This window comes from Notolepis coatsorum, assembly GCF_963971535.1.
Source record: "Notolepis coatsorum genome assembly, chromosome: 19".
NCBI classification, from domain to species: domain Eukaryota; kingdom Metazoa; phylum Chordata; class Actinopteri; order Aulopiformes; family Paralepididae; genus Notolepis; species Notolepis coatsorum.
The window spans coordinates 47,373,096-47,400,658 of NC_140183.1; the positions used below are offsets into that span (position 1 = coordinate 47,373,096).

Genomic DNA, 27,563 nt, shown 5'->3' on the forward strand with positions numbered 1-27,563 from the left:
TGGTGGTGGGGCTGATCTCGGACAACGACGAGAAGGCCTACCGGGAGGAGGTTGAGGTACTGGAACGCTGGTGCCAGGACAACAGCCTGCTCCTGAACATTGGTAAAACCAAGGAGCTGATCGTGGATTATAGGAGAGGACAGCAGGAGACACACACACCACTGATGATTAACGGGGCTACCGTGGACAGGTTGAGCAGCTTTAAGTACCTGGGGGTCCACATCTCAGAGGATCTGACATGGTCAACACACATAGACCATGGGCGGAGTTTATGGGGGTGTAGGGGGTGCATTGCACCCCCTGGTGGCCGGGGGTGAAATTGCCTTTTTTGTTTTTTCTTTTTTTTTTTTAATCAAGATTATTTTTATTTTAATAAAATTATAATAATTGTGAGAAACAAATCTGAATTCTATTATGTTTTGTTTTACAATACATTCATTTTATAGTAGTAATCATGTCACATTATAAGGCGAACCTTCTGTAGTGTGGCAGTGAAAGGGTTAACGGCAACGCGCGGCCAGCAGCAGCAGCAGCGCGATACAAAGCCACTTATTCTGAGATGATAATTAATGTATCTGGATAACCAATGCACAAATTTTGTCGAGGCAGGTAGCGTTATTTCGGGAAAATTGATATCTATAGCCTGGTATATTTTTCGTCCACGAAAAATGGAGGCTGTAATAATTATTATTGCTCGAGAGTCTCTATAATAATAATTAGAGCCTAAGTCAGTTAAAAATGATCCCCCGTAGTGCTGTGTGTGTGAGTGTGTGTGTGTGCTGCTGTACTACCTAAATAAAATAAAAAATTAGGGGTTAGGGCATTGTAAAAACGCTAAAATAATAAAATAAAGGTCAAAAAAAATGCGTGCGCGCGGGTATAGTTCGCCAAGCAGTCGCACCCCCTGGCGTCAAGTTCAAACTCCGCCTATGACATAGACACAGTAGTAAAGAAGGCGAAACAGCGCCTCTACCACCTGAGACAGTTAAGGAAGTTCAGAGTATCGGGGAAGATACTCCAGTCCTTCTACTCAGGAGCTGTAGAGAGCATCTTGACCGGAAACATCACTGCCTGGTATGGAAACAGCACGGCACAAGACAAGAAGGCCCTACAGAGAGTGGTGCGCTCAGCCGAGCGTACCACGGGTATTGCACTACCTCCCCTGCAGGTTCTATACAACAAGAGGTGCAAATCCAGAGCCTGCAGGATAATGAAAGACCCTCACCACCTCAATAACAGCCTGTTCCAGCTGCTGAGGTCAGGCAGACGCCTGCGAACCCCAGCTACTAGGACAGAGCGGCTTAGGCTCAGCTTCTTCCCCCAGGCCATCAGAGCCCTGAACAATGAACATTGAGTGCCACAGAACACTGAACTATCCACACACAAGCACACATGAACACACACACGACACGCACGCTGTGCACGCTGTGCACGCTCACACACTAGCAGCCACTTAACACTTTAACATGAGCGGGCACACACTCATGCCGCACACTTATGGCCAAAAGGAAAGGCCACTTTAAATTAGAATAACAGGAACAGTGTATTGCACTACCAAAGCTACCTAGCATGTCCTATATGCTCTGTAAATAACTATGTACAGATACCGAGATGTCACACCATGTTACCTGTTACCTGTTTATTGCACAATGTTGTTTTTTTATTGGATTCTATTATATGTTGTACCACTGTATTGCACATCGTTGCGGGCAAGACCACCCGCATTTCATTGTATACTTGTATGCCGTGACAATTAAAACTCTTGACTTGACTTTACTTGAAACCTGTTTTTGAGAATGACCTAGAGTGAATTGAATAAATCAGAACAAAGGACTTTAACAGACTTGGGTAAAAGGTTTTTAATCACACTGGGATGTTCTGTAGAACTAGACCGAGAATAATATTTGTATATTGTAGTAAACTAAAGATGAATTCAAGTGGATTTGGACCTAAATTACAAAATGTGGTTTACTCTGGCACAAACAAGTACTGTGTTATGTTGAAATGTGTGTCCTTGAGAGAAGTACCTGAATATTCATATATCATGTGTATTAAATGTAATAGTGACAATGATTTAGCCCTAAAATGAGTTGGAAAGAAATACTCTCTTCAGCTGGGCAGTTAGTGGTAAGACACGCCTACACTTTCAAACTGAAAACTAACTGTTTGGGGATTGGAGGAAAACCTGTTATGATGTCACTAGCTGTGAGGTCATCACCTGGACCCAGGCCTGCTATAAATATAGGGCCATCAGACACTAGGAGGAGAGATGAAAGAGAATAGCTGAATAAGACGGAGAAAGGACTGCCTCATTGATTAAGAACAAGTTATATCCATGTTGCCAAGGACGTGATACGATCAGCGGATCATTCACTGATACGACAATAGCAGCCAGCTTCCTTCTCATCCCCCTCTCTGCCATCACCTCTAGTCTGACCAGCTCGACTCCCACCACGGAGCTAGCCTTCCTCACCAGCTTGTTCAGTTTGTTGGTGTCCCTCGAGTTGATGTAGCCCCCCCAGCATGCCACAGCATAGAGGAGGACGCTGGCCACTACATACTGGTAAAATGACTGCAGCAGTCTATTGCACACGTTGAAGGACCTGAGTCTCCTCAGGAAGAAGAGCCTGCTCTGTCCCTTCCTGTAGAGGGCCTCTGTGTTGTCCGACCAGTCCAGTTTATTGTTCAGGTGTACCCCAAGGAACTTATATGACTCCACCACCTCAACCTCCTCCCCTCGGATGGTGATGGGAATCGGGGGGAGCCTCTTTTTGCCCCTCCGGAAGTCCACCACCAGCTCCTTGGTCTTACTGGTGTTGAGTTGGAGGTGGTTGCTGTCGCTACACCCCACAAAGCTCTCCACCAGGGCTCTATACTCCTCCTCATCATCGTCGGTGATGTAGCTTACGATGGAGGAGTCGTCAGAGAACTTCTGCAGGTGGCACCTGCTTGAGTTGCGGCAGAAGTCTGAGGTATAGAGGGTGAAGAGGAAGGGTGACAGCACAGTTCCTTGGGGGGCACCGGTGTTGCTCACCAGTACGTCAGACTGACTGTCCTTTAGTCTGACGTACTGCAGTCTCTCAGTGAGGTAGTCCTTGATCCAGGCCACCAAGCCGTGCTCCAGCTGCATCACAGAGAGCTTCTCCACTAGCAGTAATGGCTGGATGGTGTTGAAGGCACTGGAGAAATCAAAGAATATAATCCTCACTGAGCTGCACGGCTTCTCCAGGTGCGTGCTCTGTGGAGCATATAGATGATGGCGTCCTCCACCCCAATGTTTGCCTGGTATGCAAACTGCAGGGGGTCGAGGGAGTCTTGCACCAGGGGCTTGAGGTGTTGCAGGACCAGTCTATCAAGCGTCTTCATGACGTGTGACATCAGAGCGACTGGCCTGTAGTCGTTGAGGGTGCTGGGTCGTCCCTTCTTGGGCACCGGGACAATGCAGGAGGTCTTCCAGAGCTGGGGCACCCTCTCCAGCCTCAGGGAGAGGTTGAAGAGATGTTGGAGCGGTGCTGCCAGCTGCTCCGCACATGCTTTGAGCACCCTGGGATTGGTGTTGTCTGGTCCTCTGGCCTTATTCACACTAATCTTGGAGAGCTGCCTCCTGACCTGGCTGTTAGTGATGGTCAGGGTTGGGGCTGATGTCTCCGTAGGTAGTGTGCTGCAGTGGCGAATCCTACTGGAAGCCAAGGGAAGCCAGGCTTCCCCATTAAAATATGAACAGTAAGGCGTGGCTAGGCAAGCAATGGAGTAGTACGCTTTTTTGTTCTTGCTCCCGTCGAGTCTCTACTTTTAGTTGTTTTATCTTAATTTAATAAGCTTACGGATTTACATAACTTAGTGAATCTTACTCAGGGTACATTTGTTCAAACCGTTGGTCATCTTTTACACGGACAGATGGCATCAAACCTTCGCAAATACGGATACGTCCCGACTACAAGTAGGCCTGAGAAAGCCTCGGGTTCCGCCTCTGGGCCACCACCGACCACACCGTCAAAGATGGCCGGCGTGGATACCACAGCCTTAAAGACGGAGATTCTCCTTGCGCTGAAATCCGAAATCGCAGAGATAATACAATCGGAATTGAAAGGTGCACTTTCCAAAGAGTTCGACCTTATCAGAAATGATTTAAAAGCGATAAAGGAGGACATGCAAAGCTGTGTAGCGACTAGGGCTGACCTTCGAATTTTTTTTTGGCAATCGAAGCTTCGGGGCCGAGCTTCGATTTTAATTCGAAGCTTCGAATTAAATTTTTTTTTATTAATTAATAAATTTTTATTATTTTATATATCATTTTTATATAATTTTTTTTCTTTTTTTTATCTTATGTTGTGGGACTTGTACAGCACTTTGGTAAACTTTGTTGTTTTTAAATGTGCTCTATAAATAAAGTGGATTGGATTAATGAATTAAGTAGCCCCTTTCGTGACTGTGACACAGCCAACACGGCTGTGTGATTTAATTCAAGGTGGATCGCTGTTGTCGTTTGAACAACTTCAGATTTCATGGGAACTACCAATCCCCCAAATCAAGAATGTTTAAGATGAATGAAGTAAGATTTTGATTATTTGAAATATGGCCTGTGTAGACTAAACTATGCACAGAATTATGTCAGTCTACAAGGTCCGGCAATGTAGACCTTGTAGACTCCACTACAGACCAATTATCAGTGAATGTTCATGCATTTTTAAGAAGGGCTACTTCCACAAAAAAAACAAAGAACTCACCAAAACATCTCAGTAGCACCTTATCTAAATGTTCTATTTTTAGCTGACGCTTTTATCCAAAGCGACTTACAAGTTCTGTACCACAGGTCATCAGGAAGGATACAACTCTATCAGCTGAGTAACAATATTCATCAAAGTGTTGCGTGTTACAGTGTAGGTTAGTTTATTAGGACAAGTGCATGACAGTAAGGTTAGTTAGGGTTAGATTTTTTTTATTTTATTTTTTTTAATTTTATTTCAGATAATGGTTGAAGAAGTGCGTCTTTAGTCGACGGCGAAAGATTGGACAGGATTTGGCTGTCCTAACTGGGGTGGGTAGTTCATTCCACCATTGTGGGGCAAGGACTGAGAATAGGCGTGTAGGTGGTGTATATGTGTTTGAGGATGATATCCTTCAAACAGGCAATAGTGATGATATAATTTGGGCAGTGCTGAGCTGGGTTACTTTCCTTCAGTGTATTTGTCCCCCGGCCCCACCCAATGGCCCCATGCACACACACACACACACACACACACACACACACACACACACACACACACACACACACACACACACACACACACACACACACACACACACACACACACACACACACACACACACACACACACACACACACACACACACACACACACACACACACACACACACACACACACACACACACACACACACACACACACACACACACACACACACACACACACACACACACACACACACACACACACACACACACACACACACACACACACACACACCGAAGTAAAAATTAAAATAAAAATAAAATCTGAAATTCTTTTTTTGAATTTTTTTTTATATATATATATATTTTTTTTTTACTTCGATTTTTTTTTTATGTTCGAAGCTTGTGCTCATTCTGTAACTAAGAAATTCAAGTAATCAGAAAATGCTGTGAGTAACTGGAAAGGGAGACCAAAGCATTTGCATACAAGCAGGCCCACAGCTGTTTCTCTCAGAGGTGTGAAAAGCTCAAACTTCTGCTGGGGCACAAAGATAGACAGGAGGAGGAAGGAGACAATGTTTAGTAACCAGGACATTAGAATTTTTTTTCTATATTCAATTTAAATCTGATTAAACTACAATTATCACTGAAATGATGTGTTCAACCAGGGAAACATTTTGATAGTAAACTTGGAGTGGTTTATAGCCAAATGTACAGGATTACAAACTATTGTGTAAAATAATTAAGTTTGAGTATCAATTGCAACTGGTTGAATTAGTATAATTTAAGATAATTATTTAGAAAAGATCTGTTTTAAAGAAATCTAGGTAAATAAGTTTAATGAATAAATCAAATGAGGTAATATAAATCTTGATACACTGAACTGGAAATAACTCATGTGAATGTCAGCTTTGTGGTTTACTCTGGGACAAACAAGTAATGTGTTATGTTGAAATATGTGTCCTTGAGAGAAGTACCTTAATATTCATATATCATGTGTAGTAAATGTAATAGTAACAAGGATTTAGCCTTAAAATGAGTTGGAAAGAAATACTGTCTTCAGCAGGGCAGTTAGCAATAAGCCACGCCTACATTTTCAAACTGAAAACGAACTTTGAGGATTGGAGGAAAACCTGTTATGATGTCACTAGCTGTGAGGTCATCAAACTGGACCCAGGCCTGCTATAAATACAGGGCCATCAGACACTAGGAGGAGGGATGAAAGAGAAGATGATGAAGACGAAGAAGATGTAGAACAGGACTGCCTCGTCGATGAAGAACAAGTTATATTCATGTTGCCAAAGACGTGGACACAGAAGACTCTTGTTGATAAGACCAGCGGACATTTTGTTAGACTAGTTTGAATGCAGATTCAGACCTTGAACTATTGTAAACAACCAGTGTTTTTTAAGATACAACAAGTGTTTTTAAGAAGCAGCCATTGTTTGCTTCTGGTAATAAAACTTGCAAGTAACATCGGAAGAGCCTGTCTGGACATCACATTCTTAACAAAAGAATACTACATTTGGTTTGACAACAACGAGAGTACATAGTATCTTTATCCGATACTACACACGCTGTTAGCGTTCTTGCTGCCTATGTATCAGTAAGTATTCTCAGAATGTGTGAATATGACCCCCAGATGCATTGTGCTAAAATGAAGAGTATGGAGAGAGTATACTGTAGAGGAGATGGCGTTCTGTTACCGGTGTTATTGAGTCCAAACAACAGAGGGCAGGAGATAGCGAAGGAGAGGAACCACACCACAGCAATCATCACCACCACTCTCCTCCGGGAGCTGTATCTGGTGTTATACAGCATGGGCATGGCTACTGCTGTGTATCTGTGAATAAATGCACACAGAATTTACCATACAATTATATAATCTTGAACCATATTTGATTATGGGTAAGATATTCTAGAGGGGAAGGCAATAAAGGGTTGTATTTCTGAGATAACAGCTGTGGTCAGAGACTTGAGACCAGAGACGAGCTCGTTCTTTACACTATGAGAAAGGAATTTCAATCAATGACATCTTGGTACCTGGACCATCGCTATGAGGGCAATGAATAGGGCATAGATTAATTCAGTCTCTCCCATACAATAATGATCTTGTCATCATTTACAACTACTTGTCAATAATCATTGATTTGCATAGCATTATTATTGTAAAATAGTAAAATATGAAATTATTCAAATGGAATGTGATCATTGAAATATGATGTGTGTAATCTATTTTATATGCAACACAAACACACAGAAAGACAGACAGACAGACAGAGACACTATCATCTGCAATCACTTGGGGTCTTGCTATGGCTGAAGAGGCAGTGTGGGTTTGGGTGCATGGGGTCCTTCGCTGCAGCTTGTCTTTTGCAGCCAGTCTCTTCTCTTCTTCATGGAATGTGGCTCCTTCATGAACTATGTTCCTCCATGTGGTTCTGACCTGAGCAAGGTCCTCCCTCCCACTTTTTAAGCTTTTGACCTCCAGGTGGCCGTTGGAGTATAGGATCTGCTTTGAAAGAGGTGAGTCAGACGTTCTAACTACATGGCAAGTCCGTCTGAGCTGGCGTTTAATGATGGTGGCGGAAACAGTCAATGTTCCTCTCACACACTGACATGCGACTTTCGGGGGACATCTCTGGTGATATGATTCCAGGGGTTCGTTTATAAACCTTGCTTAGGATTTGCGGGTTATGGAAAATGTTAAAGGACAAAAGATGAGCCGTTTTGTAATCATTCTGAGTCGTTATTAAAAAATAGAAATAAAATTTATTTCACTGTGGCCACAATAAAAGGACAGTTTACAGACAGATACATCATGTTCACACACTAGCGTCTGGCCATAAAGTGACCAAGAGGTCTGGGCAGAACGTATATTATACACAGAAATAGACGTAACATTATACATCAGATATGATGATGAAAGTATAAATATGTGTACATATGTCTATACCGAACACTGTGACCTAATTTTCTTCTTCTAAATTCATGCTATATTATGTTATTATGTTATTTGATACTATCTTGTCTAGCACAGTCTCTGGAGCGTAACAGTAAGAAGCATTTTGTATGAAAGTATTCTGTACTTCTGTATGACAACTATTAAAGAACTTGAACTTGAACTTGAAACTGGATTCTCAGTAGGGGAAATAATAACACCAGCTTACTTTGGCTGGCTGGGAAGATAACCTTGCTAGGAGAGGAAAAGATTAGGGCAAAAGTCATCCTCTCCCCACATTAAAGGGACAGTAGTGTCTGCCAGTGTCTGAGTATACTAGCTGGCCATATTGAACCAGTCAAGCTGTACAAAGATAAAATGATATCTCCACACAGATCTATAATGACATGATAATATTTCCCACGACACGTGCCAGTGGTTGCAGACGTCCACAAGTTCTAAAAAGGTACACACAGCGATATTCCGATTTATAGTGACGTGTCCCACACCAGTTCCCCATTATAAATCACGATCAACTGGACATTTTGCGTGTCTTGTACTGTAAATGCCTATAAATGTCCACATGTACACGGATATTGGACCCATGGAGAGTTCCCTGTAGTCTCCCATCCAGGTAATTTCATGTGAGCGTTTTTTGCATTATTGTGAGGGCTGGGAGGTTTTCTAAAACACTGTTGGTGTGGACGGGATTCTTTTTTTTAAACAAAGGAGGAAAAACCCTGGTTTAAATGAAATCCAGTAGTGGACTATTACCATAACCTGTTCACATTAATTACCTCAATGTAGAACAGTTGTGCCAGCCACACCTGCTCCCAGGTCTAATTAGCTTGACCCAGGACAGCTGTGGCTGCTTAAACCAGCCATCCCTGCATCATATACAGTACACACACACACACACACACACACACACACGCATGCACAAACACACACACATGCACTTGTTTTGCTGAAGGCAGGTGTGAACGGCATACTGTGGTGAGCAGCTGTAATCCCAAAAGTGGGCTGCAGGTCAGGGTCATAGTCAGAGAGCTGGAGGGACCCAAGGCTCCATGCTTATGCAACCTGGTTTTCAATACAGGAATTTCACCACAACTAATGTGCTGAATCACTGAGCCAGCCTTTTTGATGATTTTATTTATACGGTTTTTGTCCGAAACAGTGATACTGCCCCCCCAGCAGAGAACAGCATTGAACAGGACACTAGGCAGGATACCTTGGTAAAATACATAGAGAAGTGACCTGCTGATGTCAAAAGAACGAAGTTTTCTCAGATGAAAGAGCAGAGACTGGGCTTTTTTAAACACAGCATCTGTGTTCTGCTTCCAGTCCAGCTTACCGTCCAGGTGAACGCCAAGGTATCTATAGTACTGGACTATTTCAACCTCCTGCCCCTTAATGATGACAGGAGAGACATTCACCTTCTTCCTACTGAAGTTGATGACCAACTCCTTGGTTTTTTCGATGTTTAATTCCAAGAAGTTGGTATCGCACCAGTGGACAAATGAGTCAATCTCCTTTTTATAGGCTTGGTCATCGCCTTTGTTGATTAGACCGATCAGCGCTGTGTCGTCAGACCATTTTTGCATATGGCACATGGCCTCGCTATGTCTGCAGTCCGCAGTATAAAGAACAAAGAGGAAGGGCGCCATGACATCCGATACTATGTCATCCAGCCTGACAAACTGAGGTCGAGGAACAAGATATTTCGTGCACCAAGAGATAGTTGAGTTGTGCAGTTTAAGCTGAATCATTTTGTTTGCTAGGATATGTGGCTGGATTGTATTGAAGGCACTAGAAAAATCAAAGAACATTACCCTAACAGAGCTGGCAGGCGATTCAAGGTGGCTATACATTTGCAACATAAAAATCAGTGCATCGTCGACTCCTACACTCTTCCTATATGCAAATAAGGTGCCACCTGCTCCCTGAGGTGGCCCAGCACAACCCTTTCAAAACATTTCATGATGTGACATGTCAGAGCAATAGGTCTCAGATTAGTGAGGCTATTACGCACATTGTTCTTTTTAGGAATAGACAAGATGTTAACCACATTACAGGAAGAGCAGATAAAGACAAAGATAGAGAAAAAAGAGAATGAAAAACATGGCACAACTGGTCAGCACAGACCTTGAGGGTGCATGGATAAACACCATCAGGCCCGGGGCCCTTGTTTACCTTTATGCGCTTAAACTCCTGACGAACCTCTTCAATAAAGATGACAATAGGGGGACAACTGTCCACAGGACTAGCCTGAGCCAGAGAGGAGAGGATACTCTCCTGCTCAGCAGAGAAATCAAATTTATCAAACCTAGCAAAGAACTGGTTTGCATGATTAACATCAATCTCAGGGCCCAGACAACTGGAATTGTTGGTCCAATCAGTGATTGATTTAATGCCTTTCCAAAGGCCCCTGGTATTGGTATTGGACATTTGTCTTTCTACCCTATCTTTATATTTAAGTTTTGCTTGTTTTATTTTAGCTTTCAGCTCCTTTTGAGCATGTTTAATCATATCTCTATCACCCTTGAAGAATGCCCTCTTCTTTTGGTTAATTGCAGCTTTCACCTCCCTGGACATCCAAGGTTTATCATTGGAGAAAGTTTTAATTGTTTTACAGGGGATGGCGCCATCAACACAGAAATGTATGTAGGCGGTGACTCTGTCAGCTTTACTGTCCAGGTCGAGATCATCGTCGTCTAAAAATATAGACCAGTCAGTACATTCAAAGCTCCCTTGTGGTCCCGGTTGGGACGACGAATCCGGACCCAGTCTCCTTCTGTGAAGGAAGGCGCTTTCACCCTCCGCCTCCTGTCGAACCGCTGCTAGATCCGACGCTGAGCATCTGCGACCCTGGTGCCCTGGCAGGGTACCACTGCCGGCGTGATGCTTGCCGGGACCCTCAGCCGATCAAGGGGAAGCTGCAACTCACGTCCTATCATCAGGAGGGCTGGGGAACTGCCCGTAGTTGTGTGTGGCGTCGCCCTGTAATGAAGCAGAGTGCGGAGTAATTTTAATGTCTGATTAAATCTCTCCACCCCCCCGTTTGCCTCTGGGTGGTAGAAAGCCGTACGAACCTGGTTAATTCCCCTGGCCTCCATGAAGGTGGCGAAGTAAGCAGAGACAAACTGCGGCCCATTGTCCGTAGTGAGGGTGTCTGGAATGGCCCACCGGGCGAACAGGGCAGAGAGAAAATCCGTGACCACACGGGTAGTCACAGACCCCGAGGCGGCCACCTCTGGCCACTTGGAATGGAGGTCATAGGCAACCAGGAGGAAACGCTGGTGGTGTGGGACACCATGGAGCTCCCCACAGATGTCCAGCTGGATGTGCTTCCAAGGTGCGGGTGGCCATGGCAAAGGCTGCAGAGGTGCTGGGGTCGGCGGCCCCATCTTACCGCTGAGAAGGCAGGCTGAGCAGTCCCTCACCATTGTCAATGCCCGGCCACCACACCAGATCCCTGCAGCGCTGCTTCACCCTCACGATGCCCAGGTGCCCCTCGTGCGCCATGGTCAGTATGCACGCTCTGAGGTCACTAAGGATGATTGTACGAAGCCCCCGAGCCACACAGACACTGCTCCAGCAGGACAGCTCATCCTTGACCCGATGAAAAGGCGCCAGCACTTCCGGGACCTTCACGGGCCACCCCCCCCTGATGTAGGTGCAGAGCTGGGCGAGTGTGGAGTCCTCCTCCGATGCAAGCTGGAGGTCCTCCAGGGAGACTGTGGCCTGGAGCGGGCCATGAAGCATAAGGACAAGCTCCGGTTCCATTGGCCAGCGGTGAATCATCAGCGGCTTGTGGCCTGACCCCAATGTAGCGAGCAGGGCGGTGAGAGCCTGGTAGTCCGTCCGCAGCGTAAAATGTCGTCCGTACACGTACATGTGCCACCGTTCACATGACGAGACACAGGCCAGAGCCTCTCGCTCCCCCACCGAGTACTTCTGTTCAGCTGGGGAGAGAGACCGGGAGGCAAACGCCGCTGGGCGCTCCGTGCCCCGCTGGACCTGAGACAGCGCAGCCCCGATCGCCGTATTGGACGCATCACAGGTGACAAACGTCGGGCTCACCAGATCAAAGAACACGAGGTGGTGAGGTGAGCTGCGTTTTAAGTTGGCGAACGGCGATAGAGCAGGCTGAGGTCCACTCCCAGACCGCATCCTGTTTCAGGAGCCTCCGAAGCGGGGTGGTGCTTGCAGAGTATTGGGGAAGGAAGCGCAGGTAGTAGGCTGTCATCCCTAGAAACGACGAGAGTTGCGCTGGGCCGGACGGCTCAGGCAGGCGCAGCACGGCCTCCACGTTAGAATGGAGCGGGCTGAGACCATCAGCAGACTCAGGGTGCGATCCACGGGGGGAGCTCGGTCCGCTATAGCTCCCCTAGATCAGACATCAGCTCCCCTGGGGGTCTCTAAAGCTCCCCTGGGTGTCTCTAAATTACTGAAAATAAATGCTACTTTTGCCATGCATTTCTAATTTTTCTGTAATTTTCCGTATCATCACCGTGTATAATAATAAACGGATGCTATTTTGGATGTATGATTAATGATTTGCGCACTAATTCACACGTAATATGGCAACATGCATGCTATTCTTGCAATTACCATTCGGAGCGCGGCGGCGCTGCAGCCTGCACGCACGCACGGTACAAATCAAACTTGACCCACTTTGTAACCTGTGCAAGTAAGCCTAACCAATTTTGGTTTCACGAAGACAGTGAAGCTGACAGAGCAGCAGGAGGCGGGCCGCGGGATCATACAGGCGACGCCGTTACAATTACACCTGCTTGGTGCTGCTCCGGTGGGGACTATTATATTAGTATTACAACGCCCGGTGACCGTGCCGTGGAAGCCCAGACCGTCCAGACGGCCGGACCTCAACAAGTGAGTTGTCTAGTATTATGTGTTCTGTAGTTACTGAAACTGATTGAATATATGACAGGATTCAATTATCTGGCTCACCCAAAGACCATGCTATGGTTCGCACACTGGGCGGAACCCCACAAACTCGATGACTGGGACAGCGAAGGTGCACATGTCCCCATTCAGCGTGAGGTTGCGACTGTCAGGATGCAGTGGAACCTGCAGGTAGCCCTGGCGAAGGTCTAGTTTGGTGAAGACTGAGGAGCCGTAAAATTGTGCCGCCAGCTCCTCCACTGTGGGCAGCGGGTACTTATCCGGAATCACCGCTTTGTTCGCCTGCCTGAGGTTGATGCACGGACGCAGTCGCCCTGATTTCTTTTTTACCACCACCAGGTTGGAAATCCATGGCGAAGCGTTGACGTGTTCGATGATGCCCGCATCCAAAAGCTTGTGCAGCTCGGCGGCGACGTCGTCGCGTAGGACGAGGGGCAGGCGGCGCAGCGGCTGGTTCACCGAACGCACCTCCGGGGTGAGGAGAGGCTGGTGGTAAAACGCAGTGAGGCAGCCCAACCCACTAAACAGAGCAGGCCAGCGCTGGTGCCAGGGTGAACCCACAGACAGAATGTCAGCCCCTGTATTGTCCACAAGGGAGAACCCGAGCCCACAAAACAAATCGTAGCCCATGAGGTTGGCTCCCTGACGAGACACTTGGAAAGTGAATGAGGGAAGGGCCTTGGTCCCGTAGCACACAGTGAAGGTGATTGTGCCTGCCATTCCTATCTTAGAGTGTCCATACCCATATATATATATATATATATATATATCCTCTGCGTTGGCGTGGACGTGGCGGCGTGCTATCAGCGCCGGGAGCAGAGCGGCAGACCCGGGCAAAATGGTTCTGCCTGCCACAGCGTTGACACCTCTGTCCCCTTGCATGGCAAACTGGAGCTCGGCTGGGGTGTGATGAGGAGCCACAATTTCCACACACGGCCCGGCGTGCTGTTGTCGCGGTCGTACCCCGGCGTGCAGCGAAATTTACCTCCAGGCTGTCCTCCGGCAAAACCGGTTCGGGAAACTCCCCGGACGGCGCCACTGTTTGAGTCAACATCAGAGGTTTGGGGAAAACATTACTGGAGGGTGCTAGCTGTGATGCCAAGCCTGCTGCTGATGTAGCACTTGTGTCACTAACAGTAACAGCTGTTCGCCACGGACCAGTTCTAGGTTCGAATGAGGAGAGGAGTAATATACACAGTTAAAGGAGTAGTAAACCAAAGACAAGGTTATAACAGTGACCGGTAGTTTATTCACAACAGCACTAGCTAGACAATTACAATACATACAAACGTAAAGTGAAGTATCCCTTTTTGGTTATTTTCTTAACCACTCCCTCTTTCAGGAAGGTTAATTCGATATCAAGTCCTAGGTTGATTGGATCAACACATTAGGTTAGGTTTGGTTCAGACGTCTCTGAGGTTGTCACTAGCTAAAAGCTATAGGTTTAAAGTTGGACATTAGATGTATCCCTTTTTCGTGAGTAACTCATTATCTTTCTTCTGCAATTGCAGATCAGTAAACTCTATATCAGTTTATCATTTCAATAGGTAAGTGTTTAAACATATTCATTTAAACCTTTAAGTGTGCAGGGAATGCAAGTACCTTATTAAGTGAAATGACCCTTTAAACTCTTCCTCTGCAGGTGTAATACGAACAAATTACCAATAGAAATATTCAAGGTTATAGGAATGCAAATACCTTATCAGGTGAAATGACCCTTTAAACCATCTTTCTGTCATGAGGCCAGCCGCCTGTAGCTGTTCCGCAACCGTTCCTACTTCCGGGGTAGGCCTGATTGGCCCCGACAGGCACGTGACCCGCCGCGGCCACGCCCCGCGGCAGCCCCAGGAGCAAGCGCGCTACTGCTGGAGTTCGCTTCGCCTTTCACATCGCTGCCGTTGGCGAAAGCAGACAAATGAATGACTAATTCGGTCAGAAATAATGTAACTAATAACGTTAGTAAGCACTGCTTATATGCTTATTATGTCTGCGGGGTACAGTAAACGTTTCTCCCGGTACATTCTGAAGAGCACACCACTGTATGTTGGAGAAGGAGTTTGCGGCGCCTTTCACTGTCATCAGTCATAATAATATCATCAGTCATCTCTAATAATATTAATCACTGTTCAATGTACTAATATACAATACGGCTCACTTTTCCCACTTCAATGACAGAGCCGCTGTTTAATAATATTGTCGCGGCGGAGCTACGTCGCGGCAGCATTATGTAGCAGTAATCCCCCCTTCTTTACCATCAACAAACTAGCTCAATTGGTAACTCTGCTTGGCTGTGGATCCTATGGTCCTAAGTTCGATTCCCTTAAGTTTTTTTTTTTTCTTTTTACGTGCATATTGATTGATTGATTGAAAAGTTTATTAACAGATTGCAGAATGGGTACAGTACAGTACATCTCAATACATAAGGGGATGCAGACCAGAGAAAGACTTTCGTCTTGTTTCCACCAGGGTCCCCCATTTTCAATTCATCATAACATATATGACATACATGACATACAGATAGACAGTACTGCTACATCTATACATTTATGACATATCAGATTTGCAAATACAGTACTGTTTGTGATACAAAAGTGTCCAGAAAAGGAGTGTATATACATTTGGCGTAGAAACTGTACATTGGAGGAGGTTGGTGGGGTGGGGTTGGGTGGGTTGGGTGCGGTCTGTACATTGGAGGTGGGGGGGGGGGGGGGGGGGGTTGGGTAGGGGACATACACACATTTTACACTGTACATTGGAATGTTGACAAAGCCTTACTTGGTCATTTACTGTACAACTAGGTTAGGACATTTGTAGGGGCCAGTTTCGAATTGCAGTCTCACGTAGGTGTTTTTTGAGAGTGTTTTTGAAGGTGGGTAGTGATTCACATTCCTTTACAGCTTTAGGCAGGGCGTTCCACATTGATGTGGCATAATTGCGAAACGTGTTTAGTCCCTTGTTTGAGCCGAATCTGGGTTTTACATGATTTGTGGAGCTCCCTCTGGTGTTGTGATCGTGGTATTCACTGACCTTTGGGAAGTATTTTGACATGTACATGGGTACCTTGGTCGCGTAGTGTATCTTGTAGACCAGGCCCATTGCAAGTTGCTGTACTCTGTCGTCTACTCTAAGCCATCCTAGGTTGTCAAAGTGGGCAGGGGTGAGGTGGGTTCTAGGAGTCAGGTCAAGTAGTAGTCTGACTAGCTTGTTTTGAGATGTTTGTAATTTGTTTTTTAGTGCCTTTGAGGTGCTTTGGTACCATGAGGTGCAAGCATAGTCGTAGTACCCTTGAATGAGTGCTCCTGCTAGAGTCTTCAGGGTATTCTTGTTTACCAGAGAGGAGATCCGGTACAAGAATCGCGTTCGTTGGTTGACTTTTTTTATTACATTGGATGCCATTTTGTCACAGGAAAGATTAGCCTCTAGGATGGAACCCAGGTAGGTAATTTCATCTTTCCTTGTGATAATATTGTCACCCACTGTAACCGAGAAGCCGTCGGTCTTGCTGAGTTTGTTATTTGAACCGAAGAGAATGGACTCTGTTTTGCCCATGTGTAATGATAGTTTGTTGTCGGCGAGCCATATGCAGATTTTGCCTAGTTCCGAGCTGAGGGCTTTTTCAACCTGTAACTTGTTCTTGTCAGAGACCAGCAGGGCTGAGTCGTCCGCAAACAGGAACAAGTTGCAGTCACAAGCTGACGACATGTCATTTGCATAAATTAGGAATAGTAGCGGTCCTAGTATGCTTCCTTGTGGAACACCACAGCTCACTGTGAGGGGGGGGGATAGGGTACCGTTTACTTCCACCATCTGTTCCCTCCCCTCCAGGTAGGATTGTATCCAGCTCACTGATAAACTATCAAAACCAATTGCTTTTAGCTTGTCAATCAGAATGGTGTGATTGACAGTGTCGAAGGCCTTTTGTAGGTCCAGCATGACCATGCCGCAGTATTTGCCCGCGTCCACCTCTTGTTTGATGTGGTCGTTCAAGTAGAGAAGGCATGTGTCAGTGGAGTGGGATGTTCTGAAGCCAGATTGGAATTCGTAGATTAGATTTTTTTCCGCGAGGTACTTTTCGATCTGTTCGTATACTATTTTTTCCATGACTTTCGAGATGGATGTAAGGATAGAAACAGGGCGGTAGTTACCCGGGTCTAATTTGCTGCCCTTTTTGTGCAGGGGTGTTACTCTCGCAATTTTGAAGTCCTTGGGGACGTGTCCCTGTTTTATGGAGAGGTTTATTATGTGTGTGATGACTGGGGTGATGGCTGCTGCTGAGTCTCTGAGGAATTTGGAGGGGATGTTGTCATGGCCAGTGGCCTTGTTTGGTTGGAGGGCGCTCAGTTTTTTGAGTACCTCATCTGTAGTTACTATTTCCAGTTTGAAGTCGTCTTTGTGGACGCCTAGGTTCATGTAGTATGCTACTATGTGTTCTACCCCATACTGCCCTGAGTGGGAGGGTAGTTTGTTTACCAGTGTTGTGGCTATGTTTGTGAAGAAAGTGTTTAAGTAATTGGCTACATCCAGCTTGTCTGTGATGAGCGTGTTGTCCGTCTTTATGTTTATGTTTGAGAACCTGGTTTTGAGTTTTTTACTGCAGCCTAGTTGATTGTTGAGTAATTTCCAAAGTTCACGTGGTTTATTTTTGTTTTCCTCGGTTTTGTCATTGATGAAATTTTTTTTTGCAGTTTTGATCATGGAGTTTACGTCATTTCTTAGTCTGTTTCTTTCTAGTTTGAGTTCAGTCACGTGGTCTTGGAGTTCACTGCTCGTGCTTTTGGTAAGCTTTGACTGACTTTTACGAAACTCAGAGCATTTTTATCGTATTGTATATTGTATATTGTATGGTACAATTTACAGTAAGGTGTATGCATTGCAGTGCAAATGCTTCTTACTGTTGCGCTCCAGAGACCGTTACTGTACCATACACGCTATGCAATGCACGTTAAAAAAAAAAAAAAAAAACTTAAGGGAATCAAACTTAGGACCATAGGATCCACAGCTAAGCAGAGTTACCAATTGAGCTAGTTTGTTGATGGTAAAGAAGGGGGGATTACTGCTACATAATGCTGCCGCGACGGAGCTCCGCCGGGACAATATTATTAAACAGCGGCTCTGTCATTGAAGTGGGAAAAGTGAGCCGTATTGTATATTAGTACATTGAACAGTGATTAATATTATTAGAGATGACTGATGATATTATTATGACTGATGACAGTGAAAGGCGCCGCGAACTCCTTCTCCAACATACAGCGGTGTGCTCTTCAGAATGTACCGGGAGAAACGTTTACTGTACCCCGCAGACATAATAAGCATATAAGCAGTGCTTACTAACGTTATTAGTTACGTTATTTCTGACCGAATTAGTCATTCATTTGTCTGCTTTCGCCAACGGCAGCGATGTGAAAGGCGAAGCGAACTCCAGCAGTAGCGCGCTTGCTCCTGGGGCTGCCGCGGGGCGTGGCCGCGGCGGGTCACGTGCCTGTCGGGGCCAATCAGGCCTACCCCGGAAGTAGGAACGGTTGCGGAACAGCTACAGGCGTCCCAGCCAGGGATCATGCCAGAAAAATATGAACAGTGGTTTTCTGCCGCCCTCTGGTGGCCGAACGCAGCAACTCCAGATACTGGACTCTATGGCATGTTAGTCTAGGTTTGCTGAATCACTTTAATGCTGTGTTTTCTCTGTTTATGTTGTGTGGTGCGTTTTAGCTTGTGTTTTAAAAGGTTTATCTTTACATATGTTCCTGAAAGGTTTAACCTTTTCATATGTTTCCTTTAAGGTATCCTTTTCATGTTCCTTCATCTCTTTTACATATGTATTCTCTAAGTGTTAATACTTTACTTGGTGTCCCTTTAAGGCTTGTTTCAGTGTATTGTTTCTCATAGTTGGTTTCGGTCACGTACTCACCTTTTGTCACTAGTATTCCCCGTGAGTCCGTTCCTATTTAGTCCTTATTCTTCCAGCATTGCTGTGTATTGTTTTCGGGTTTTGCAGTTCGCTTTTGTTTGTAACAGTTTCAACTTGTATCCTTGTTTGCAACTGCTCAGTAAAAGCCTGTTCACTTCATTCCGTCGCCTCAGCCTCTTCTCTCTCTGCTTGTGTTACCTGCATTTGGGGTCTACTCTTCTATACCACACCGAAACCCTCACACTTTCTTTACAGGAGAACCAGCAGTGATTCAACTATAATCAATATGTTATCAGTGAGATTCAAGTATCTTACTGGGTACATTGACCCTTTAACTCATCCTCTTTACAGGAGAACATCAGTAGTTCAGGTATCTTATTCTGTGCATTTACCCTTTAACTCTCCCTTCTTATAGGAGAAATATCAGTGGTTCAAGTATCCTACTGGGTGCATTTACCCTTTAACTCTCCCTTCTTATAGGAGAAATATCAGTGGTTCAAGTATCCTACTGGGTGCATTTACCCTTTAACTCTCCCTTCTTATAGGAGAAATATCAGTAGTTCAAGTATCTTACTGGGTGCATTTACCCTTTAACTCTTCCTTCTTATAGGAGAAATATCAGTGGCTATATATACAATGTGCATCAATCAAATACGAAATACAATATCAAAATACAAAAGGTGAAACGGGGTCAAAGCCCTTGGAAGTCCTTGTGTTCTCGTTCAATCAGTTCGTGTCATAGAAAAGGATATGATGGTCCTTGGAAGTTCTTGTGACTCAAGTTCAATTAGTTCATTAATTCCTGATCCACCTCCTCACTGGGAATGAGGAAGGCAATTTCACAATCCTACCAGGCTGTTGAGGCAACAGTTGTTGAGGCAACAGGGGTAATCAGTCCAGGCCGGCATAGCCTTGATCTAGAAATGAGGTTCAGTGGGTTGGCTCGCCATCTTGTGTCAGTCCGGCACACTGCCTCGTCCCGCGTGGGCACACGTGGTGAATGGTGGTCGGCCGGGACTCCTGGGAACCTCTTCCCGGGGGTGGAACGGGGTGCTAGAAAAACCTGGCCTGCGTTATACAGGCATTCAGAAAATAAAAGCTATTTACCATCTTTTATCGCTTCATCATCTTTTCATTGCTTTTAGAATGAATAATCAATCAGGCTACTTTTAGCTATGCTAATCTAAAGTAGGTTACCTTATCACAGCACGTGGGAATATCCATCTGTCTTATGCTAAATTAGGCTAAAGTGCGCTACCATATGGGAACATTCCTCACATTCCATATTACATTCTCAAAAGCAGTCAAAATGTATATAGACCATGTTCTTATCATACAGCATATCAATACAATTATAAGTACTTCTGAAATGGTTCCTTTCTAGTTTTTATTTAACCAAATTGAGCTTGGAGCTTCGCTAGCGTGACTCAGGATGAAGCTACACTATTAGCTGATTAGCCTTGAGCTACTGTAGCTATTTTGTACATTCGACAATGAACAGCACAATATTGATGAAACTCACCAAAACTGCTTCCGGAAATGGTATGCTCTTTAACTGCAACAACTTCTTCGGTTTTGTAACTGGGGGAATCTTTTATGGCTGTTTGATAACTATTTCGTGGTGCTAGTTCATTTCAGTATCCAGCAGCATTCAGCTGTGTCAGTCTCGTTTCAATCTGTAATGTCATCTGCTGTATGGCAAGGCTCACCTGCCGTAAGGCAAGGCGTGGCTGTCGTGACACCTATCTCGCGTCATGAGGTAATTTAAAGGGCAGTTAGGCAATTCAAGGATTTGGTCAAACGTTGCTAATCTCATATGAATATACATATGAGCCAATAACATTAACTATTTATGTTCTTACACAATAGCATTAACTATTTATGTTCTTATTCAATGACATTAACTATTTATGTTCCTATAACTAAATAGTTATGAATCTGAAACCTGGGTTACACTGACTCGAGATGGAAAGCAATATTAACAGCCTTTGTCAATGTCAATTCATCTGGCATCATTAACACTTTAATCGCCGGAAACGCCGAAACTCGCCATTCCCCGCCATGCTCATTCTGCCGAAGACGCCGTAACACGTCTTTGATATCAATATTTAAAAAATCTGTGATCGAAATCATATTTCTCCCCCGGGGACCTGAGATATACTGCTGAGCTCCACTCAACTCTCTAACGGTTCAAGAGCGCCATCTGGTGGCCGATCGGCAGATCGCCCAACAGGAAGTCATGTGGATGAAGTGGTGCTCACCCATATTTCGTCCGGGCACTCGCTATCATTAGCAGGACTCCATCTTGACACAGTGAACACCGATCGGTGCAAATAACTCGACAAACAACATGATTTGGACGTATATACTATTATACAACCTGGAAATGGATCGGGTATTTATACATCCCATAATAGGAATATCTCTGCTCCACGCTCATCGCCCAACGGCGCGAGGAAGATACGGTAAGATCCAGCGTTATTTTCCAACGTGTCCTTTACTAACTGCTCTGATGATCCCACACTAGATGAATGATATAACGTTGCCCACGGAATTATAAACGACCCCCCGCCCATCCGGTCAACATCAGATCATACGTAGTAACTCCTAGAACCACGTCCAGTTGAAATTTTTTATCTCGCACAGATTCCTACCAAACTGTATTTGATCATCAATATAATGCATTTGGGGCTATAAATCAAGTTCTGGAGAAAGCTGCAGAAAACGATAAAAACATACTTATACTTTAGACCGTATTTTAGTATGAATATGTGAATGAAAAAGTATAACGTTGCTACACCCTGAACAATAGATATAGGACATTGAATGGGCCATAATAATGTCAATTTAGCAATACAATTAAAAAAGTTATAGCCCTGCAAAGAAGGAGAACTTCTCCATAGACAAATAGAGATGGCGAGGGATGGTAAATTATGAATTTAACCATGGCGATCAAAGTGTTAATAGCTTATCTCTGAGCTTTGGGTTATTAGTATGTTCAGCTAGCTGATCCTGTATCAGTTCATCTTCCAGCACTCCAAACTTACAGAGGCTAGCCAGCTCCCGTAGGTCAGCTACATAGTGGTGGACCGACTCACCCGCCTGCTGACGTCGCTGACGGAAGACGATTAGCCGGAGCATGACGTTTTGTGGAGCAGCGAAATGTCCCGACAGCAGCCTGACACAGTCCGCATAATTCAGTGCAGCTCCGAGAGTCCTAAAGATCTGTTGTCCCTCGGTTCCCAGGTTGTGGATGAGCAGGGCTCTCTTCCTAGCAGCATTAGAGTCGGCGAGCCCGACGGCTATTATACGTATTAAACGCTTCCAGCCAGTGAATCCACGGAACCGGTGGATTCACTCGCCAGGCAGGGCAAGGAACGGAGAGAGAGGTGAAAGTAGGGAATCCATGATCCCATCCTCGTCGCCAATATTATGTATCCAAAAACGTACTGGACTGCGACGTAACGTTTAGACGTTTTATTACATGCTCCACCAGTGCACAACAACACACCATACCAACTCATGTTACCACAACACTTTACGGTATTTCACAGCACTGTCGTAACATTACCGTGCCATCTTAAAGGCCCAGTGAACACCGTTGTGATACACATACACAACAGGGGGGAGCCGCTTCGTAATGTAGCTCTTCTCAACGTTTGTGTAAAACAAATCGAGTGTTCAGTCACCCCGCGTAGGGCACTTAATAAACTGCTTGAAGGACGGCAGAGTGGAGGACAATGTACAGTTATTAAAATCTCCATTTATTATCACGAGCGCATCAGGCGAGGCGCGCTGCAGGTCATGTGTGACTCGGGACTCGGTAGCAAGCTTCGCATTGGCAGTTGGAGGGATGTAAACCACCAGTACAATAACATGACTGATCTCTCTCGGGTTCCAAGCCACAAGGAAAATCGGGGATGCAGCCTTTGCAAACTATGCACCAAAGTTATGGAACACACTACCTATGGACATTAGGGAAGCTCTTAATATTTTCACCATAGCCTTCTAATACACTCCGCTGTTGATTGTACTGTAGCACTATTTTACTCTGTCCATTCTATTGTATTGCACTGTTGCATAATTTTACTATCTATTCTATTCTACTATTTTATTGCACTGTATTATTTTACTCTGTCTATTACTTTTTATTACAGGTTCAAAACTGTCAGGTATTAAACTGTGTGGGTATCAAACAAGAAAGACTGTCAGGCTTTAAAACTGACCCAGGCCTAGAACTGCACCCTGAGAGAGTAGGCGAGTCAATATATGGTTTAACCCCAAAAAAATTGATACAAAAGGTTTTTCAATGGATTCTGGTAGTATTGGGCGTGCTAAATAACATACTAAAAGTCGACCAAAATCGACCCCTCCGAAAGCAGTCATTTCCAAGATGGCGTCCCAGATGGCGCCGGGGCGATTAAAATGGCTATATCTCAAATTAAGAAAATGGTGCAAAGGATTTCTCAACTGATTCTGGTACCTCTGGGCATGCTCACTAACATACTAAAAATCTAGGAAAATACACCTTCCAGAAAGGCTTCATTTTCAAGATGGCGTCCAAAATTGCGGCTGGCCAAGCTTAAAATGGCTATATATATGTCAATATAAAAATTATATAAATGATTTTGTCATTTGATTCTGGTACCCCAAGTACCCCTAGACATACTTAGGAACATACTAAAGTTTTAGGGAAATACACCTTCCGAAGAGGCTTCATTTTCAAAATGGTGTCCAAAATGACGACTGGGAGCTTAGAATGCCTGTATCTCAAATGGGAAAACATTTCTAAAGGATTTATAAACTGATTCTGGCACCTCTATACATTAATAACGAGCAAAATATCTAGCTAAATATATCTGCTAGGAATGCATCATTTGCATCATCAAAATGGCTGCCTGTAGCTTATTTTGGCTAAAATTAAAATTGGTTATTATATTCAACCTAGAAAGCTGGCTTTGGTGTTGAACACAAAATAAATGACCCACTTATTGTGGTCTTTAGGCCTACTCATCATCATCTTCAGGATCCTCTGGGAGAAACTTGTTATGTGGATTGTCACATTCATGAAGTTGACATGGTCCACAGACAGTAGTACAAGGTAGTCCATATTTTCTGCATGAGCAGCGAAGTGTCTTGCAGGCAGTGGTACAGTTACAATGAATGACCTTCAAGAGACTGTCTGGAGCAGCATTCATTGTTGACATGAGTGGGACAAATCTATTGTCCTGCAGGTTCCAGCCCCAGTCTAGAGCATCTATACCATCATCTGTTCCCATCCAGACCATGACCTGGTAGTATGCTCTACGACAGTGGAATTTGGTAGCAGATTCAGTTGGTGGTAGACGTTCAGGCGTTACCGTTGATGAAGCTGAGACAACCTTCTTGCTGAAAATGTTATATCTAATTTTTGCAAGCGAATCTGTGCACTTTCCACCAAAAAAGACAGCCATTGCTTGGCACCCAAGGTCATCGATCACATCTGTTGTCTGGTTTGGTACAGTGAATGCATTGGCACAAGCCTGAAGGACAGGATCCCCTTTTACAAGTTTTTGGAATGCTGTCTTTTTGCCAACTCCGAAGATCCGGGAAGTTGTGTCACAGCCAGTCACAGCATGGATGAACAGTGCAATCCCGTTCTTTCAGTTCATCACTTATCATGTGGATCAGTTTCTGTTTATTCAGATCTCTTGACAGGAACTCCTCCTTCTTACCTGAGAACTCTGTCTCAGCAGTGAAGTTGACAATGGGATGAATATTGTTTCCTCTTCTTTGATGTGTGTTGTCTTTAATGGATGGCCCATCCTCATAGCCATCAAACACAATGGTTGTAGCTGAGCCATAATGTTGGATGGTGAAGTCTGCATATGACTGTGCAATTTTACCATAGCTTTGTCCGTGCTTCCATTGTATTCGGTGAAGGAGTGAACCACCATCAAGAACATAATGCTCCGTTTCTGGTACAGAATCTAGGATTGCATCACTTGCATGATCACAGATCGCGTGCGCTAGTTGTGGTTTATCAGCTTTGCGGAAGACGTTTCCGGCTTCAAAGAGGGCAGGAGGGAAAGGACTGAGTTCGTAACGCATAACCTCCTCCAATGACAGCTCTCCAGTTTTGGAGACAATAAGGAAACGTTGAAAAAGAAGTGCAGAATCAATGATTCGATCAGGAGCAACCTTGATAGACGCTTTTTGTCCAAGGGTTATGGCTTTATCCTTTCTACTAAATGAAAATGTGAATGCCGGCTGTCCGATCATTTTGTGCATGTCCAACAGAGTCATAATCATGCACGTTCACTCCATCCTCAGCGACAACACCTGTAACAACATTCCTTAAAGAAGAGTCTGGAGAGAAAGGTGAACATATAGCAAGTTTTGAAGTGATCTTCTCCAGGTCAGCAGCATCCCTTTTCATCCTTGCCTCTGTTGAATCCTTGTGCTGTTCTGATGTTGTGTATGTCTGGTTTGAGAACTCCTGCATTGCCAGTGTTATACTCTGATGTTATGCCCTTTGACATTGTCCAAAGGGATCTCTGATTGTCGGTCATTCCACTTCCATGTGTCATCCCTCCTGTAGTCTTCAATGACCTCATCAATGTTGTTTCGATTACAAGATCTGAGCTGAGGCCTGCCCATGATTGGCTGCAGCGACGGATAACATGAAAACCCTTTTCAAATTGTCTGAAGACATCTGGGTGGTTGATGTGAAGCTGACTCATCTCTTGGACATAAAAGTGTGCCGATTTCAAGTAATTGTAATGCCCAGCCGCAGCGAATATCGGCATGCATTCAGAAACAGTGCATAGGTGCAAAAGCCAGGAACCTGTGCGATCTGCTGTTATCAGTGACCTAGCAACTTCTAACATGTGTTGGTAATTTAGCCACAACTGACTAGTTTTGGATCTAGCACACAGTTCCATCTTCCTTTTTCCCAGCTCTTCATTTATTGTAATGAGGGTCTCTGATGTGAACACTGTTTCCAATGGCATTTCACCCTTAACTATTGAGGTATACATTGCTTCAGACTGTTCAACCATTGCTGCAAATTCATGACTATCATCTACCATTTCTGATATTATCATGCGGTTAAGACATTTGTCAACCAGAAGATGGCCACGGAATGCTCTCTGAACTGATTTGCCTGTCATCATATGGGCTACTGAGTTCTCCCCATAGACTACCCCTAGAATGTCCTTAAGTCCTGTACCGTCCATCAGTGTACCAATTGCTCCTAGAAAATTCATAAATGTGTGAAATCCTCCTAGGAGCAGGACAAAGGACTTGAGGTGACTGCACTGTGGTGAATCTAGGATTATCTCTGCTGCTTTCCAATATAGGGGTTGGTCAAATGTAACTACTGGGGCAAGGTGGTGTTTGGATGCCAGACCACAAATGAACTCCAGTGTTGACAGAATGCATGTTTTGTCTCCGGAGTACATGTCTATCATTGGTAAGTATCTCACTGAAGACTGCCCTGGATGTTCATCTCCCTTATGAATAATGTGCATCATCCCCTGCCAACCAGGTGCAGGCTGTTTGAAATTGAACGATAACTCCCAAAGCAGATCAACCATCTTGTTACATTCTGCGAGTCTTGGAAGTTCTTTAAATGTGGTGTCTCTGCAAAAGTGTTTGGCAAAGTGATAATCTATTATCACAACTTTTGACCTCTGCACAAGATTCAGTTCATTAATTCTGAACCTCGGAATCCTTTGGTCTGTCTTCTGTCCTGGTGTCAAGGCAGCTATCATGCCCATCCCATGAAATGTCCCTTTCCCATCAATTGTTAGAATATTATGATCTACATTGTCTGCAGCAAATAAGACGGTTGTCTATTGAGATATATAGCCATTTTAAGCTTGGTCTGCCGCCATTTTGGACGCCATCTTGAAAATTAAGCCTTTCTGGAAGGTGTATTTCCCTAGATTTTTAGTATGTTAGTGAACATGCCCAGAGGTACCGGAATCAGTTGAGAAATCCTTTGCACCATATTCTCAATTTGAGATATAGCCATTTTAATATCTCCACCGCCATCTGGGACGCCATCTTGGAAATGGCGGCTTTCGGGGGGGTCGATTTTGGTCGACTTTTAGTATGTTATTTAGCACGCCCAATACTATCGGAATCCATCGAAAAACCTTTTGTATCAATTTTTTTTGGGTTAAGTGCTTTTTTTTCATAGATTGACTCGCCTCCCTGAGAGGGAGGTTTGCCCTGAGTGGGAGGTTCAAAGGGTCAAAGTGGGTATAAAACAGGAGGGAAGACTGTCAAGTTTTAAACTGTGGATACCAAACAGAGAAGGTAAAGAAAACTTTGAACTGTTGAACAGTAATCCAGAACTATTGTATTGCACTGTAAAACTTTTTTCTTAATCTATTCTATTCTACTATTTTATTGCACTGCACAATTTTACTCTGTCTATTTTATCTTACTCTTTTTATTGTTGTCTATTTAAAACTGAATCAAACCATAAACAAGGTGGCCTGTTGGGATGTTAGGATCCTAATGTGAAAAACTGTGATTTTATGTCAGCACTTTATGTGCTAATTTTATGCCTGTCTTTTTTCTGTTGTGAAGCAATTTGAGCTGCA

At 44.5% G+C, this 27,563-nt stretch overlaps 1 protein-coding gene across 1 annotated transcript in view; it reads right to left on the reverse strand.

The window, feature by feature from the left end:
• drd2l (dopamine receptor D2 like) overlaps nt 1-27,563 on the reverse strand; it is a gene marked incomplete at both ends in the record, with an annotated part of 73,906 nt that overhangs the window by 28,499 nt on the left and 17,844 nt on the right. The window contains one exon of the mRNA XM_084336640.1: nt 6,901-7,037. Within this exon, the coding sequence (XP_084192766.1) occupies nt 6,901-7,037 (137 nt within the window). The remainder of the gene's footprint in view (nt 1-6,900; nt 7,038-27,563) is intronic.